Below are 18,554 nucleotides of genomic sequence, written 5' to 3'. Positions count from 1 at the left end.
TCATGATGCTTCAGACACATGTCTCGCCTACAAACGCTACCTTCTAAAAAGGGGCTGCTAGAGCCAGTAACATAATACATTACCGCTAAACTGAAACCCCCAAGCTAGCAAAATGAACAAAAAAACAACCCACTGGATTCATATTTATTATTATATTGTAATATAATATGGTTGTATAATTTTATTTTGTTGTATTTATCCACTACACCTTATAGGCCGGCCCGTGAAAATATTGTCTAAATCCATTCCGTGGCGCAAAAAAAGGTTGGGGACCGTTGATCTAAAGCAAACACCTGTGGGTATTCCAGAAAAATTCCAGTCCATTATGAACAGGCGAACTTTAGTGATGGCGAGGAGTTAAATATTCTGACTTATGGACAAATCAGTTAGCAGCGCCTCAATGGTTTCATGCCACTGTCATAAAGACATATGACAGCTGCTTTATGTGACAAAAGGCAGGGGGGTGGGGGGTATAGAAAATTGTGAACCATGCTATTTAAAGCTTCTTGAAACCCTTTAGCTTCATTAAAGGTGAACAAAGTGACCAGGTTCACACTAAAAATGAAAGGGGGAAAAAAATAGGAATTCAACTGAGGTGAGTTTCTATTCAGGAGGGACTTTCCTGATCTCACACATTTGACAGAACCGCTCCTAAGCTCACAAAAATCCTGAAAGGCGTAGCTATAAATAAATAAAATAAATAAAATAAAAACACAGCGAATTTTATCTGTCAGTAACTAACTTCCCAGGAGTGAATTAAGTTGATTCAGCATTCGACATGCATTATAGTATATGGCAGGAAAAATAAGAAACTGCAGTGTGTGTCTGAAATATAAAACTTAAAGTTCTCATGATTGGACAAAAGACAAATACAGGCAGAACCTCCAAGGTGAGTGAAAATGGGGGAGATTAATCAAGTCGGCTGTTAGTGAACTTTGGTGTGAGCGCACTAGCAGTCCTGACTGGACTGCTGACTCTGCAATACTGGAGGGACAGAAAGCTGAAAGGTTAAACTGAACTGCAACACCTGTTAGCTTTCATTTCCAATTGTGTAGTTCAGGTGAGTAAAAACACTGAAGTTGATCACATTGACAATTTCTCTACTGACGTTCTCAGAATCAAAAGTTACCAAAACACTCGAGAAGAGTGCTGGAGAAGAGGGCTTTACTGGAGGTGGTTGTTGTTGGTCCTGTGGGGGATATTGAAAGTTATGGAGCCCGGCAGACCCGAGCTTCAGGCTGCGCTGAAGAGCAGCTGCTTCTCCCCGCAACTGCAAGTCGTATGCAAATGAAATTAAGCTGCGCCAGCGTAATGGCGGGAGGCATCCATCTTGGAGGCACGAAGGCAATTACAAAAATGACAGTTTGTGTTTTCCCAAGTAGCAGCAAGCAGCAGGAAGAGCCATTAGCTGGTGCAAATAATCCCGTCTGCGCGGCACAGTGAGATTGATTAAGGAGGGGGAGGAGCAGAGGGACGGGGACCGGGAGCTGCTTACAGCCTGATGATCTCTTTAATTACCTGGGGAAGACACGTCTACTCTCACACATGCTTCTCTTTGACAAGGATTCATTATACAATGAAAATCCTGTCTGTTCCCACCCTCGTAGCCTTGGAGTTCACAGTAAAATGCAACAGGAAGTGGACTTTGCTAACATAGCTTATGTATCTACTGTACAAAAGCTGCAGCACTGCCATACTGGTTCTGAACACAGCGTAGATTCAGACCAATCAGGAAACATTTATCAGACAGATAAACTACCATTTAAAAAAATTCTGTTCTCTGATCACACTTATTCGATCAACTTTTTCATTTCACAGCAAGCAAAATTTAGCTATGAAAAAAAATAAAAAGCAAATACCTTCTCCATGGGCAGCTGAATAGAGGCTTTGCAGTCGGTGAACTCCGACTTAATGCTGGGGCCCTGCACCTCAGTCACCACATACTGCAACCTCTGAGACTCCTTCAGCATCTTCCTGTTGCTTCCACCAAACTTGCCCAAAACCCGGTAGGCTACATGTGAGATGGTCTCTGCTGGATTCCTCAAAGTTCGCCAAAGGGCCTGGATACAACCCAGAAAAACTCAGGTTTTAAAATAAAATTTTTTTTTTTTAAATGTATATCCTCAAAGTATAAAGGTAAAAGGCTGTACCTGCATGAGCTCAGCACGAACAGGCTGGATATGGTCGTAAAGGAAGTCTGGCTGCAGGTTGTCCACACAGAGCTCAAGAGTGCGCAGGCCCTGGCTTACCAATGTCTGGGAGCCATTGAGTGCAGACACCAGAGGGTCCATGAGCATGGGCAGGTAGGGAAGCAAAGAGCTCAGCCTCACAGGCACGGTCAGACACAACTCCACAAACAGATCCTTCATATGCTGCTTATGTAGGCCACTCTGCAGCATGTTCAAGCCTAAGAAACATGTTTTTTTTTTTCAAAGCATTACACATGGCCAGCAAAGATGCAAATATCAACAAACTTAAAACATCTATCTGGCACAATTTCCAGACTTAAAACACTGCGCACGGAAACATGTATCATGTCATAATTAGCCATTAATTAACCTTTTAAACCTTAAATAAATGCCAACTTTGTTGATAATGCTGGAATGTAATCAATGCTTTTACAAAAGCATTGACACCAACCACATGACATTAAAAATGTATGATTAATAATCAGTAACAAAACAATGAAAAAAATGTTTTTGATGCTTATAATGATTGAAACAAGACTTTAAAAAGCAAGCCTGCCTAAATAGTAATACCTTGAGAGCTACACTCTAAATATCTGCTTTTAAATTGAAAATACAAAGCAAGTAGCACAATTCACTTATTCTTATTGATGGGTTCAAAAAACTTATTTTTTTTAAACCAGTAGGTAATTATCGATAAGCTTCAGAGGAAATGATACCGTTTTTATACTTGCGTTGTTTCATCTCTGTACACGTCAAGGTTACTGGTAAATTAGTAGCTGCCAATTGTCATTTTCTGTTTCTAAATAATGTCATCACACGACTAACGTTTGCTAGACGAATGTGTAATATCTATATGCATGTGCGGTGTGCGTTTGTGTGCAGACAAACGGTCATAGTGGCAGCGTTGGAACGTATAAAAGTGTGGGCTCACGTTACAAAACTAAGCGACTCCAGTGTCAGATGCAATATATACAGTAGTGTAATAGTGAACAAAGAAGGCAACACCAGCAATATAACGAAAACATTTGCAAAAAAAAAAAAAAAATAAACAAAAAAAAAAAACATTGAACTTATGCCTCCGTCGTCTTCTGGCTCCAAATGCAACTTCCCTGCCTCAGCCTCAAGTGAACGCACCATTCATTATTAGTACTAGTAGTCTTTTGGGACACCACATTGGTTTTAAAATGTAAATCTAAATATGAATAACCCCACGGGAAACGCTAGGCTAGAAAGGGTTTAACCGTCAGTGAGGAATGAGACAGCCACAGTCTCAGAGACACAGGAGAAGCCCATTCACCATAGCGATATGTGGGAAGATGACCCCTGATAAAACGGCAGTGTCATAGGGCTGCCTCTAAATTTACAATGAAAGATTTATTGCCCTTCACTACGGTACAATCAAGCTGGTTCAGATATAGTAGGCAATAGATAAGTTTGCCCAATTGCTAGAGTTGCCTGAATTCTCGATTACATTCTGTTCAAATATGGTGTGCTGCAGTATGCTCAGAAAATCTCTTTTTTAAAGGACCATTTTCTTAAAAAAATTGCGCTCTCTGTGCCTTTTTCTATTTGCTCAGAGGCATTTGTGACCGCAGCACTAAAAGTTCAGCATTATAAAATAACTTGAAAGTTCATTTCACCCCCCAATAAATTATAGAAATTAGTATTAATAACAGTATGGATAAATACTCGTATCAATAACCAGTATCGGTATTAGTACCGCGCTGATAAAATGTAAACATTCCCAAAATGCATAGCGCATCACAGTAGTAAACAGGATAACATAATAAACAGCAGTGTTTGTTTACCCTGCAGCAGGTTGGGTAGAAGAGGCAGGAACTCCTGATACAGCAGGTCATGGCTTCCTCCGCCAATAGAACGGAACAGAGCCCTAAGCAAAAGGAAGTAGTTGTATGGCTCTTTGGCTGACTGGGCAAGTTCCATGGAGCTGTTCACAATTTTATGGAGATGGGGCTGCACACAGGAGAAAACGTGGAAAAATGTGAAATATTCTTTTGTGTTACTTTTGCAGAAATCAAAAGATATACACCCTTTAACCAGGATTCAATAATTTTCTTTTTCTTAAAGAGTTTTAAAAAAAATATAAAATATCCTGTGACTGCACAGAGCATAAAACTAGGGCAATCAATACATTTGAACTTTTTTCTGTGGAGGCCACATAAAGTATGAGGATGTCATGTAGCACTAAAAAGCTGAAGGATGAATTACAGTTGTCATACTGAAATGTGACAAGAGACACCAAGTCAATTAATAATTCTGAATATCATATCATGCTCTCAATAAACCTGGAGCTACGGGTCAGAGAAAAGAAGACTGGAGCTTCTCCCTCTCTGCACCATTATTTCACAATGACCTTCACTCGAGTCCTTGCTGTCAATCCGAGGCACAAGTGTCATTTCTCATCTGAGCAGCTGACAGAACGCATTAGAATTAATGTAGCGAGGCTGCTAGCACAGACGCGATCAACGGCACGGCTGTTGTCATAGTTAGGAGTATGTGAGCCATCAAAAGCCATTTTCTAACCCAGCTATCTTAGTTCAAAACAGCTGGACATTAGAAAAAGCAATTTTAGCAAATTTGATATAAAACACAGAAAATTTCTTTATTTCAACTCCTACTGCCAGGAGCTTTGCAGGAGGTGATACGTTCCACACCTTGACACATGCCACTGTAACAATCCTCTTTCTAACCCAGCTAGACCTCTCCAAGCCTGAACCCTCTTAGTTTAAAACAGATTACAAGGACAAAGATTATAGTTTCTGACCTTGAGCATCTGCTCGTTCTCTGCAGCAAAGAGAGAAACGGAGCCAAACACAAGTTTGAATAGTTTGAGGTAGAGGTTTGACAACTCCACATTGGAACCCATCTCAGGGAGCCGCTCCAAAAGGTACTCCACCAGGATCGTGGCAAACAGCGCAGAGGTTGACAGGTTTGCTAGGAACGAGTTTGCTACAATCTAAAAAGAAAGAAAAAAAAAAAACTCTGAATTTACACGGTTTGTGAGCATCAAATATTCTGAGGAAAATATTGGTAGCAATAGTTAGTTTTAAAACTAACTAGTTAAACACTTTTAAAAATAAGTGAGAGTAGCTTTACATGTTCTAGCAAGGTTTTTTATTCATTACATAACATTTCTATTTGCATTCACATAAAATTAACAGGCACCTGTCAGTTTGGCACTTGCTAGTGTCATCATAAGTTTAGTCAAGTTGCATTACAAGGGGGAACTAAAAAGCATCTCTCCATGCTAGAACAATTAGGCCATAGTCTAAGAATAGAACATCCTGAGCAAGTATGCTTACCTGCAAGGCGTAGTTTTTGGAGATCCGTTCGACCATGTATGGCACAGTGGTTTGGAAGATCTCTTTAAAGGTGAGAGGGTTCATCATGGTAAAGACTCCAGCAAAATGCTCCAGGACTTCCTTCTCCTCCTTCATGCGGACAGTCTGACAGTTGGCTACACGAATGTATGTCTGCCCATTGTTGGCAATCTGTACCTAGCCAAAAGGGGAGGGGGTCGTCTCTGTGATAAGCTGTAGGACTTCATTATCGGCATTAACACTCTGTGCCTCAGTCATAAGTGCAGAAAGAATTTTTTACCAAACATTTTGATCATTCTACTCTCTCATAGTGTAAGTAATAGTGCATAAGTAATAAGACCAGTGCAGTGGATGTCCATAACAGCCTAGACTGTACAATAATCAGGGGACAGTCATACCTGGTAAATATCCAAAGCCTGCATGGCATATTTAACCAGCTTGATGTAGATCTGAGTCTCTTTAGGTTGAAGTTGCTTGTTGGGAATAAACTGGGCTTCTGCAATAAATAACATCACAAAATATTTATGAAGATGATACACGATATATCATAATATTTATTAATGCTGAAAATAAATTCCTTCTCTTTATTAAAAAAAATCAATAGGATGAATAATTCATCGTGTGACAATGTCAACCTAATGTCAATCACAGAAAGACTGCTATGTAGTTGTCAATGGCAAGAGAAATATGTGATAGATGACAAGAGTAAAACTCCTACCGCCTGGAGCTTTGCAGGAGGTGATACCCCATGTGATGGTCTTCACCCCACACACGAGGGTCTTCACCAGGCTGCGGCAGTCAGAAACCTGAAAAGTTTGCTTGTCCTCTTTTTCCCCTGCTCTGTCAAAAGGCGTAGCAGAAGGTGGTGCCGGGGGGACTGGTGTGGGAGGTGCAGGTGGTGGTAAGGCTGGTGTAGTGGATGTTGGAGTGGCCGGGACACCGGGCAAAGCTCCTGGATCCACTACGCCCATCTCCGATTGGGGCTTGCATTTTTTGAAGATGGAAACGAGCTGATAGCGTGCAATGGTGTGGAATTTCAACACAAATACCTGTTAAATATAAGAAAAAAGGAATTTTAGCAACTTTATATAAATATAAAAACACATGGATCCACACAAATAAAACCAGAGATCCTGAAAATGAATATGACTCCAATCTGACCAATAAAGAATTCAATCATTAACACCTTTCCAGAACATCAGTCGACAAGATGCTCTGACCTTGTTAAAGTTGCTTAGATCCTTAAAACGTGCTAATTTTTCTTATAACTTTCTGTTCACTTGCTGGTTAATTTATTCTTTACTTTTTTTTTTTTTTTTTTAAACAAATGATGTACTGTAATTTCCGGACTATTAAGCGCAATATAAGCCGCACCCACTGAATTTTACAAAGATCTTTTTTTTTTTTAACATAAATAAGCCACACCCGTCTATAAGCAGCAGGTGTCTACACTGAAACTAATGAACTTTAATGAAAGACAGTGTCTGTTACATGGCTTGTATCTGAACAGTGGCCTACCAAGAAAGTCATTGTTCACTGTCTTCTTCCTTCCTTTTACAACAATTTCTCTCGAGAGTTTTTCTTTTGGCATTGTCGTGCGTTTAAAAATCACCATCGGTGAAGCTTTTCTCCCGATGCCATGCAGCTCAGAACACAGGTGAAGTGCGTTTTTCATGCCCGGTTGTTTTCAGCATGACTAATAATTCGCATTTCCTGTTGACCGTCCGAGTGAGAGGCAGGTCAAACCCCAGAGGAACCTCATCCATATTTATGATGTGGTGCGGTCCGATTTAGTGGAAATGCGATTTAATATAAAGAATTTTATTCGTTTACCTGAACCCGTTCCGCAATTTCATTGGTCTAATGTTATGAGGCTCCGTTTTTTGGCTTGAAGCTTGTGAAATCGGAAAAACCTGGGAAAATCCATAAATTAGCCGCTTCGTTGTTTAAGCCACGGGTTTCAAAGCGTGGGAAAAAGTAGTGGCTTATAGTCCGGAAAATACGGTAATTACTTTACTGGTAAGTGTATAAAAATCTGAAACCGCTTTCCTTCCTGAAGTAATGTCTCTAACCTTGTAGATACTCTCAAGCCCAATGAGCTGCAACAGAGAATCTTCTACAGAAACGTTGTGCATGGATGTACTGGCTGTGCTATTTCTTTCCTAATAGTTAAATTTTGTAGTTAAAATGCTTTGCTATGTCCACCACTAGCTCGCCCGATACAGATCCTGCCTCACCTCCAGCATCCTCATAAGGATATCTCTGCCATTGCCGTTCTCCTGTTCACTTTTTGAGCGGATGCAGTCCACCAGGTTAAGCAGCAGCTTGCAGGACATGGTCTGAATGCTGCTGGGCAAGGACTCATCATCAATGTTCTTAGCAAACAGTTGTACTGCCAGCGAGAGGTCTGTTAGAGGCAAGTTCTGCCTGACGTGGTGTACCAGGTCTGCAAGCGTGCTGTAGGCCAGGGGTCTGGTGAAATAAATAAATAAATAAAAACTGTAACTACACATTTATGCGCTTATATAATAACAACAACAACGGTTGGGTAAACAAAAAAAAAGAAAAGGAAAAAAAAGAAACATTTATACAGAATCCATGAATAAACAACTCTAATCATTTTGACAGATCCAAATAAGAGTTAGATTTGCCAGCTGAAGGCTTTGCGGATTGTTGTGAGTGGAAGCTATGCTGGCAGGTGTGTGACACTTGGTGTCTGAGTGATGGACAACAAAAAGAGTTTCTGACAGGCTCGCACTCAGAGAAAGGAACTTGGGACTTTTTAGTCTACTGGGTTTTTGCGAATCAGCAATGCATCATTAACTAGTCATTTTCACATTTTTTGATCATTGCATTTTCCCCTCTGAACAGATTTATCAGTCAAATGGCAGAGTGCGCAGTGTAAAAAGCATAATAAAGATGGCACAGTACCACTGCCAACCCCACTAACATTTCAGCACACTCTGGGAATCTGTTCCAGCATCTCTAACAGGACACAATGATGCAGTCAAGCTGACTGGTGTCACATTAATTAACACCTGTCCAAGGCACGCGAGGAATGGGTTATCAAAGGGTGCTCTTACCGCAGAGTCTCCCTCGCTGTGTAGCCAGAGCCGATGAGTATCGACTCATCGAAGAGCTTGTCCATGCATGGAATGAATTCTGCAAGATAAATAGTCCATCAGATATCAGCAGAACCTCTCAGCATTACAGAAAGGGCAAACAGCCCCTGAACCACAAGCCATCAATGCTGTGTCTTTGTAGTCAGAGCTTCTCATTGATTCATTTATTCTCTACAGGACTAATGATTTAGCAGAGTGTATTAGGTTGCCTTCTCAACTGCTATTGACTGAGCAGCAAAGCTCAAAGAAAACACAACAGAAGTCTTAAAACAATGCAGCTCTATCACATCTAGATCTCAATAGTCTTCATAGGATATTAGTCCTAAATAAATTCAGAATCATTAGCATCACAAAACGACATGTACTTTGCCAAATGTTTTCACATTTATTCACAATTTTAAATATTCAACATACTTGGTTTGCCAAAAAATAAAAATAGTACTGTAAGTGTGTAAGCGATGTGGGAACGTGTTATGATGTAATATAGTGTGCGGAGGGGAGGCTTACGGCTGCGCAGGTCTGTGGTGAGGATGTGCTTAGCAGCGATCAGAAGCTCTTTGCGCAAGTGAGCCGTCTCAGGAGGACAGTTAGACAGCAGCTGCAGCATCCCTTTCACCATCTGCTGAGAATACTTCCCAACCTGATCCTGACCATTTGCACACACGCACACACACACACACACACACACACACCCCAAATCAGTAATCACACTTAAAGAATTTTGTACATGAATCAAGTCAATGTTAATACTTTTTATAAGGAGAGCAAACTCTGATAGGCAAAGTACCTGATAGATGCGAATGATGTAGGCCAAAAAGGACAGGGTCTTGATTTGAGCAGCAATGAAATCTGCATATAGCTCTTTATTATACAGTTTGTGTTGCCTGTAATGATCAGAGATAGAGACAACTCCGAATTTGATAAACTTGATATTACTGTATATCATATGTTATAGCCTAAGATGTTAGACATTTTTAACACAGCACAGCAATTGCTTTATCTGGAAAAACTACTACTATATTCATGCTACATTAATCATATAATATAAGAATAAACATATAATTGCTATAAATTGCCACAATAACAAATATTAGGAGAATTCTGGGTCCATAATATAAGTTAATTGGACAAAAAAATGAAGAAACTGACCGTGCTTGAGAGGACACCTGCAGCATGATGGTGTTCATGATCAGCGGCACAAACTCAGACACCACGTTGTGAATGTTCAGTTTGTAGAGCTGCAAAATAAATAAATAAAACTACAGAAGTCAGCAGAATGTACAGTTTATCATGAGGGACCGACTAGGGTACAGGTCATTTCTTAACAGAGTTCTGGTCAGAAATGAATTGATAATGTGTCTTCTTCACCTGGTACATGAGCACCACAATGATTGGCAGTTCAGCCAGGACCTTGAGCGACAGCGACCCCCGGGGGATAATGGTATGCTGCAGCGGCACAGAGAGGAGACAAATGAGACACACCCTGCGGGACAACATCACTCAAACAACACAGGGCTTTGCTGCTCAATGGCGCACCAGCTGTCACTAATAAAATATGACACGAGGAGTAATTAATTGAACGCGCTTTTCCCTCTCGCGTGCGGCATAATGATCAGAGTGTTTGAAAGGACGTTAATGGATTATCAAACAGCTGTAGATGACGCTGGGTCTCTCATTCAGCCACTAAAGACCGTAAGCATTTAGAATTGACGAAAAACAACGTTGCATCACAGGCTGATGACACCCTCTAGTGGCTGTGGCTAAAATGCCAGTCGGAGGACATTTATTGACATATTACAATATATTAAGCTTTAGTGCCACAGTCAGAGCAGCAGAGACACTCAGATCTTATCAGTTTTACTTTCAGCGCCCTGGAGTGGTGGTACTTTAAAAGTGCACACACACGCACACACACACACACACACACACACACACACACACACACACACACACACACACACACACACCAACCACTTGCTGGGCTAAAGCACATCGCCCTCATCATTGTGTCTCAAATATTAATATGTGTGCAAAAATAAATAAAAATAAACTATTTTGTAACATGCAGCATTCTGAAGTCACCCACCGTCCGGGTCTCGCTATCCTCCCGCTCAGGAGCAGTCTTCACCAGCACTGATGTGATCATGCCCACCATCTCAGGAGAGGGTACTGTGTTCTCTGCTATCACTTGAGGATTCTCGAAATACCTTGTCTAAGATAAACAGAGGACAGTTTAAACATCATTGCCATACGAATCAGGACTGTGCAATGACGTACAATGGGCACAACGCATTGTCACATTCACAGAGACGCAGTTTACAGTGCACATCAACCAGTCTACTGAGTTTAAGAATACCATATCATTCCACTATTACAGACAAATAAATCCTCACAAATTAATTTGTTGCATAAGGTTACACAGGATGAAATAAGACGTCCCAGTAACATTAACAGCCAAGTAATGGCCCAGATCTCCCAATGGCATCCTAAAGTGTTTTACTTCAAATTACATTTATGTTTAGTGATTATTCTCAACGATAATAACTAAAAACACAGATTTGCCTCTGACTGTTACAAAACCACAGATACTTGAGAATCCTTTCGAAAATGTTAAATAAATGTCTTCTTTCAGAGCGTCATAATTACACACGTTTCTGTTCGTGTGGAGCCTCTGTTAGTCAAGTCCCTTTGCATGTTGTTACTATAGAAACCATTCTCATAGAAACTAGCTGTTCCAAAAAAGGAAATCAATCAACACCTTGGGATTAATCAAAATTCAGTAGTGCGGTGGAATAAATGCTAATCATATTAAAAAACACTCAAACAAACCAGCAAAATATGCAGTAAAAGCAAGTAAGTGTGCAGCCGAAACATAAATATGAAAAAATACTTTATAATTTAATATTTTCTACCACATACCACTACTTTTGGCAGATCTTTGTAGATTTGTTTCACAAAGTCCAGAAAATGATGAATCTGTTAAGGGAAAAATTAACAGTTGTTCTGACTGTGCAATATTGCTATGAAAATAATACAGCTGGAGATGAGGCAGTGTTTCACCTCTTGAGAGATCGGAGGTCTGAACTGCTTATGCAGTTCGATGATGATGCGCAGACAGATGAGAACATTTTCCTCACTTTCAATCTGAATAAAAAAAGCAGAAAGATTCAGAACACAGTACTGCCCATCGGATTTGACTTCTATACCACATACTACAAGGATTCAATTCTGTGACATGCCACAAATCGCACTAACCTCGAGAAAGCGAAACATCACAGAAAGGATGTTTTTTACATGAGTTCGCAGATGCTCGTTGGTAGGGATGCGGTGGATAATTTCGAGGACCAGTTTTCTTAATTGCTGTAAGAAAAAATTTGAATAAGAAACTCAAATGTGCTAAAACAATGAAGGACTTGCAGGGAAATGTTAAGGGAAAAGAACAGGAACGTAAAGCACCTGGGTGGGCTTCTCCTGGAGAAACTGCACCTCTCCATCCTGAAGAAATGTAAGAAAGCGGGGGATGATGTGCTCCAGAAATGTTGAGTACTGTGGAGATGATGTCACGTTCTAGATGAAAGATTTAAAAATATAAAAATTAGGGGTAAACAAGGGGAAAATGTGACCACAAACATATGCTAAGATCTACGTTTATGATTGTCTTTAGAGCTCACCTCGAAGTTTTCACTGACTTCCTGCATCATTTTCAGCTTGGTCTCATCCTCTGAAAGTGACAGCAAGAACAGCACAACCTTAAAGACTCTACAAACAGTTTTTAACTGCCAAAACGTATAATCATGTACAAACAAACTGGCAGAGAAGTGGCTGGCAGTATTCAGGTTTTTGCATTTTAGTATTCAGTTTTTTTTTTTTTTATTCAGGTGTTTTAAGATTGTTCACTCATCCAGGCCAAGAGCACCATCAAACTCAGTTAAACACCACTTCCCCTTTTTACACTGTCACTTTAAACAAGAAATATGACCATATTTGGATAACTGACTGCTAACAACTGGCTTAAGGTGTACACTGTGTGCTCTTCAAGATGTTTGGAGTACAGTCATCTTGACATTTGGTTTGCCTTAGAAGTGTTAAATAGGAGCTCAGAGGGGTGTGTGTGTGTGTGTGTGTGTGGGTGTGTGTGTGTGTGTGTCTCACAGGTCTTTAATGAGCAACAACACAACCAGATAACAGTGATGAGTAGTGCATGTTTTCCTCCTCAAATAAATACACTGCACAGTCAATGTTACCGAAATTACAAGAGAATGCATCTATATGTTGGCTGACCTAAAGCGAAAATATCAGAATTCACAGGCACCACATACACACATTTGTTTAGAACTCCTACTCTGTTTCGTTTCGGATGCTGTGCACAGCAATGTTGAATTGACATGACTCCATATACTGGGAAGGAACTCGTAGTTCACGAAAAGTCTGCCAAATATAGAAACTTTGACTTGACAGGATATCAAATCTGACTTTTAAATTTTTGCCAAATAAGTTTTAAATACCAAATAACAAAAAACAACTCTGGAAAGTGCCTGACGTACTCGAAGGAAAATTCGAAGAACGAACGGACATTCAGTGTTTCTCAGATGAGGATAGTTTTACCTTTGAGGATCCACTCAAGATTTCATCATGCCATCTCAGTATATACTGTATAACATCTCTGTAAAGATGCTTTGGGACAATGTACACTGTTAAAGCGCTATACAAATCAAACTTAATTGAATTGGAGGATCCTGCAGTCCAGATCACGTATGTATAGAGGACATGGGATGATGACTGACCCACAAAGCAGTCGGTCATATAAAACACATGTTGTTGCATCTACTCACGCGTGTTGTTGTCAGTGAGGGCTGCTACGAACTGCAGGTACTTCTTCATGAGGGTGGTCTGGTCTACCACGGTGGCGCTGGGCGTGGCCACGAACGCCATGACGACGGCGGGGGCGCGTACTGCTCAATCAGAGGTGGAGCGGCGCGTGCAGGATTAATCAGCTCAAAGTCATCCTGTCTGCAATGACATGTAGATCACGATCACACACACGTCACTGATGTGAAACACTACAATAAATCCAGGAGGCTACTACTGATCACCAGCAATACACGTGATGCATTAAGGCGGTGTCGCAAACAGGCTGCAGTGCAGACACCTGAGCTTTTCTGTGTACCACACAACACCCATCATACACACATTTTAACACACAAACACCAATGCGTTTTAATGCATGCTTTAAAGAAGTTGCACACGAAGCGCATTAAATGCTCCTGGGCAACTTTTTTTAACTGCGCGCGCGCCAAACTGCAGGATACCTAGGGCGAGCAGCTAGGCTAACAAGCAGGCTAACAACACCGAGCTGCTGCTGCTGGGGTGAACGAGACATGTCTCACCATGTTGTGGAGCTCGGTAGACAGAGACAGAGGCGGTACACGGGCGTTAAGATTCGATATCATTCCGCACAAATGCGAAAAAAAAGGATTAGAAAATCGAGTAAACCCGGCCGCGCGCGAGGATTTACACTGGGAACAGCACGCGCACCGTTTCACGAGTTCACAGTTCGGTGTCACTTCCGCCAAATGTACTGTTATTTAAACCCGTACATTTATCTTTAAATAAAAAAACCACAACCACGAGCCATGCTACAGCATTCTAACTTACATGTATATAAATATACAATGTAAATAAATTAAAGAAAGCGCACCCGCGAACTCACCAGCGACCAGAAAGCGGAAGCGGTTTTATTTGTACTTCCGCTCCCGCTGAATCAAATAAGGCGGAGGATTTTTTTTAAGAACCCTGCACTCCGCCAGCCGTCTGAATCAATATTACAGTACACATCTCCGATTCCATATCAAACCGAAATACCCCACATATACCCCTGCAAACATTACAGATACTTATAGAAACCAGTTACGCGTTTATCTGATGTTTTTGCCATTTCCCAAGACGAGAATATAGTCTTTGGCGGAAGGATATTCTACTAGAATAAAAGTGAGAAGACCATCAAATGTAATGGTCTTTCATTTCCATTGTATGTAATCTGGTAAATAATTTTTATGTAGTTTGCTCTCTAGTAAAAATAAAAATCTGCTTCTGAGCTACTAAATGTATATCTATTTAAAAGACTGGGCAAATCATATGCCAAAATTCAAAAATATTTATTTATTTAAAGAATATATTATTTATTTACCTTACATACTGAGCTCGGGCCACGTTGAAAAACATTTAACTATTAAATTAAATAAAAACAAACCACTGAAATTCATCACCTCTATAATCCACCTTCATACACAATTTAATTCACACAAAGGAAAGATCTTGTTTAAACGGTCATGTGTAATTATATAGTAAGACCACAAGGGGGGCAAATTAAGAAGTAACCCATATTGTGGAAAGCGGGTATATGATTCCAGGTAAAACTTCTGAGATGTCAGAATCAGAATCACCAAGTACCATGGTTTATATGTACAAGGAATTTGTTATGGTGTACTAATGCTATCAATATATAAGGATATATAATAATAGTCTTGGGTTGTTTGTTTTGATATAACATTATAGGGTTTGCATCATTGTAATTTTAAGTGTTTATGGAGGCAGATAAGAGATAATGGTATGGTGGTATTGTTTATGAGATCAGTTGTGGATAGAAAGAAACTGTTTTTGTGCTGTGATGTTTTGTTCCTGATGGACCTCGGCCTCTTTTCAGAGGGGAGTGACCCAAATAGTTTGTTCAGGGTAAGATGGGTCAGCCATGATCTTATCTAAGTCCTGTGAAAGTGGCAGATTGCAGCTAATCACCTTCTCAGCAAAGTGAGTAACATGCTGCACTCTGCCTTTGTCTTTAGAAGTGGCAGCAGTGTACCAGACGTTGATGGAGGAAGTGAGTATGGACTCAATGATGGAGGAATAGAAGTGCACCATCATTTGGTGTGCTTTTGATTTTTCAATCTGAGATCTGATGTTCAGCTCCAACTTGAGGTCATGAGAGATGATAGTTCACAGGAAGCGGAAGGAGGTGGAAGATGGAAAGTGTGTCTTTGTGTATAAGTGGAGGTTGTGTTCTCCCTCAGACTCAGGCCTTCTTCAAGCCTAAAAGTCTGAGAATTCTGTGCAGTACTGTGGTACCAATTACCACTGTGAGCACTTTAGACTGTACCTTCCACGCTGGACAAAGTTCAGACAAATTCCCTGGTCCCTTAGACTTCTCCTGCCCCTTTTCACTGCAGTTACTGTCATTTGGGATTGCCAAATCTATCACAACTGCCAACTTATGCTTCTTGTTAACCACCAGCAGCTGCTTGTTATCCCACAAGACATATGTAATGCCACAAGATTTTCTCTCTACTGTTCCTATCCACTTTTTTGTTGTGTGTCCTGTTAGGACTTAGGGACTTCTACCTCATGCTCAACACAAATGTTTCTAAACACTATCCCAACCACTTGTTTATGCCTCAAAGTGGATGATGCTCAGTTTGCATTTATACCCTGGTAATGCACGTTTCAGTCATTGTTTCATCTTTGCACAGCCTGCACCCTGTCAGCTGCCCTAAGGCCTGTTCTTGTGCTGCCATTATCAGAGATCCTGTGCTGTCCATCAGGCCAGCCTTTTCCACCCACTGGTAGGATTTCATGATGTCAGCAACATTCTCTCTGCCAGTCATATGGAGGGGCTTGATCTTCCACAATATTTCTCTTTCACCTCATCACCCTCTGTCTTCGGCTGCCTGAGGCATTCTTTTATCATGCCAAATGGACATCTTGATGCTTTATTAATGAATGCTCCTTTGTTCATTCGTGGTAGTGACTCTGACACTTATAACTTCTAATAGTCGCTCTTTTTACTGCTTTTCTTTATATTGTACCGTCTAGATGTAACACATTATATTACCACACGAGGGCGCTGTGACACCAAATATATTTCAACCGGAAAATGAGTCTTTTGTCAACAAACTTGAGTTCTTTAATGCTGTACTTAGGTATTATTGTAATATTTGTACTTCGTACACTAAAGTATTACTAAATTGTAATAATTGTACTCAAACAAAAGCAGAGATGGCAAAAGTACACACATCAGAAGTACAGATACTAATGTTTTAAAGTTTTTGAAGTAGTGACTACACTTTTTCAGTCATGTTAGAGTAAAGAAGTATGGGCTCTGACAAGTGTAAAAAATGTGTTTAAAAATTAAATGAGTGACAGTAAAAAGTTGTCTGAAAAATAAGCAGTGAAGTACTGATACCAGAAAAATCTACTTCAGTACAGTAACAATAGTATTTGTTATTTCCCATGTCTGAACAATATCTCACCAGAGAGTATTGGAACAATTATTTAGCTTTTTTTGTACAATAGAAGACTTACGGGGTTTGAGATCAAAAGATGAATATGAGACAATAGATCAGATATGTATCTCCTGATGTAATAAACAAATTTACCTCATGAGCAAATACATTTTTCAAGTGATTAAAATATAGGAACATCTGAATGACATTTTGTTCAGGTGTGCATTCATTGTTTAAAAATTATATTTATTCTCTATTGTAGAAACCAAGCCAGAAAATTGATTAAATCCAAGCACTTATCATAGCCAATACAACAATTTTGAATTAGTGTATTAACAAACAGACATCGAACACAAAGAAAGTAGTGTCATAGCATGAACTTACATGGCTGCTTTTGGAACAGACTCACAGATTTTTATTAATGATGATTAAAGAATCCCAGTGGGTGAGAGTGTGAAGAAAGATTCAGGGGGCAGGCAGAACTTTAGCCAAGCTCCAGGCTCACATTTATTCAGTCCATGCTTACATTTTCTTTTTTTTTTTATCAACAAAACAGGGCAACACAGAACTGGTCAGTTCTGGAGTTGCGGCATTCACTCCATCTGGTTCATGTGTGTGTGTGTGTGTGTGTGTGTGTGTGTGTGTGTGTGTGTGTGTGTGTTGAATTTGCTAATTAGTTCTTTTAAAAATGGTTTGAAAAAGGGTACATTAGCCAACCAGCTATCCAAAATGTTCATTCATGGGACTATATTTAACTAAATAAAATATTGACACAAAACCCATATTTTTCCTAAGTACAATTTTCTTGTTTGCTATTTGTTTCTCACCTGACACTATAGACTCATCAGGCTTTAATCAGGATCCCTGGCTTAATATTCCAAAATATTTCTAACAATTATAATAATATATACAGTAGACAGTCTCACCGGTATGTTGCTTAAAAGTCTACCACCTGCAATGTCCATTGCCTCCCAGCCTTCCTGAGAAAAAAAGAAATAATACAATAAATTAATCATGATAGCAAATAATTATGAAAAACAAAATAGCCACCTGGTTAATAAAGTAATTTTCCAACTTTGTCATATGATCACAATCAGAATAACCATGCTGAAGCACAATAAAATGATCCAGATGGTGAAAAGGTTGCATTATCATTTCAATGGTTTCAGCGTCGAGCTGTGCCAACATAAAAGGAGAGGTGACATCCTGTGACCCCCAGCGAATGAAACTTCAAAACAGATTAGCTCAATATATTCAGATAAAGCAGATCAAACAGGCGGAGCCTCAATGTAGAGAAAAACTGTGGCCTGCTTGTATGTTGCTTGGATGTTTGATCAAGTAGAGATCCTTAACCACCTGAAATGTTATTTCATTTAAAAAGCTGAATTACAACTAAAGGAATTTGTGATTTATTTATCTTTTGAAAATAACACGATATGTTTAATACAATGTAATACATAAAAAACTAAATGGTTATTTCAGAAACGTAAATATATTTTAGATATTTCTGAAAAAATAAATGAGATGACAAAAGAGAAAATCTTTATAAAGTCTGACTCACAAATGACACCTGTTTAACACATAATTTTAAAACACATTACAATGTATAATTAGATTACCTGTTTC

General features: G+C 39.7%; 1 protein-coding gene across 4 annotated transcripts in view; it reads right to left on the bottom strand.

The window, feature by feature from the left end:
* The window catches only part of LOC124388631 (transformation/transcription domain-associated protein), a 63,045-nt gene extending 48,605 nt beyond the window's left edge, over nucleotides 1–14,440 (bottom strand). Inside the window, exons 1-21 of one of the 4 annotated variants that reach the window (XM_046853484.1) lie at nucleotides 14,363–14,440; nucleotides 13,485–13,662; nucleotides 12,324–12,373; nucleotides 12,109–12,219; nucleotides 11,908–12,012; nucleotides 11,713–11,796; nucleotides 11,572–11,628; nucleotides 10,739–10,864; nucleotides 10,021–10,098; nucleotides 9,802–9,890; nucleotides 9,440–9,536; nucleotides 9,160–9,298; nucleotides 8,614–8,692; nucleotides 7,768–8,002; nucleotides 6,249–6,579; nucleotides 5,929–6,026; nucleotides 5,513–5,707; nucleotides 4,975–5,166; nucleotides 3,998–4,163; nucleotides 2,151–2,407; nucleotides 1,860–2,060 (exon numbers count right to left, since the gene is read on the bottom strand). In XM_046853484.1, coding sequence (XP_046709440.1) covers nucleotides 1,860–2,060; nucleotides 2,151–2,407; nucleotides 3,998–4,163; nucleotides 4,975–5,166; nucleotides 5,513–5,707; nucleotides 5,929–6,026; nucleotides 6,249–6,579; nucleotides 7,768–8,002; nucleotides 8,614–8,692; nucleotides 9,160–9,298; nucleotides 9,440–9,536; nucleotides 9,802–9,890; nucleotides 10,021–10,098; nucleotides 10,739–10,864; nucleotides 11,572–11,628; nucleotides 11,713–11,796; nucleotides 11,908–12,012; nucleotides 12,109–12,219; nucleotides 12,324–12,373; nucleotides 13,485–13,584 — 2,790 coding nt within the window. In that variant the 5' untranslated portion in view covers nucleotides 13,585–13,662; nucleotides 14,363–14,440. The other 3 variants (XM_046853483.1, XM_046853482.1, XM_046853485.1) reach the window with 3 other exon arrangements.
* Nucleotides 14,441–18,554: the final 4,114 nt, after the last annotated feature.

This window comes from Silurus meridionalis, chromosome 7 (genome assembly GCF_014805685.1).
Source record: "Silurus meridionalis isolate SWU-2019-XX chromosome 7, ASM1480568v1, whole genome shotgun sequence".
NCBI lineage: Eukaryota > Metazoa > Chordata > Actinopteri > Siluriformes > Siluridae > Silurus > Silurus meridionalis.
This window is presented reverse-complemented; position numbering and strand designations above follow the sequence as displayed.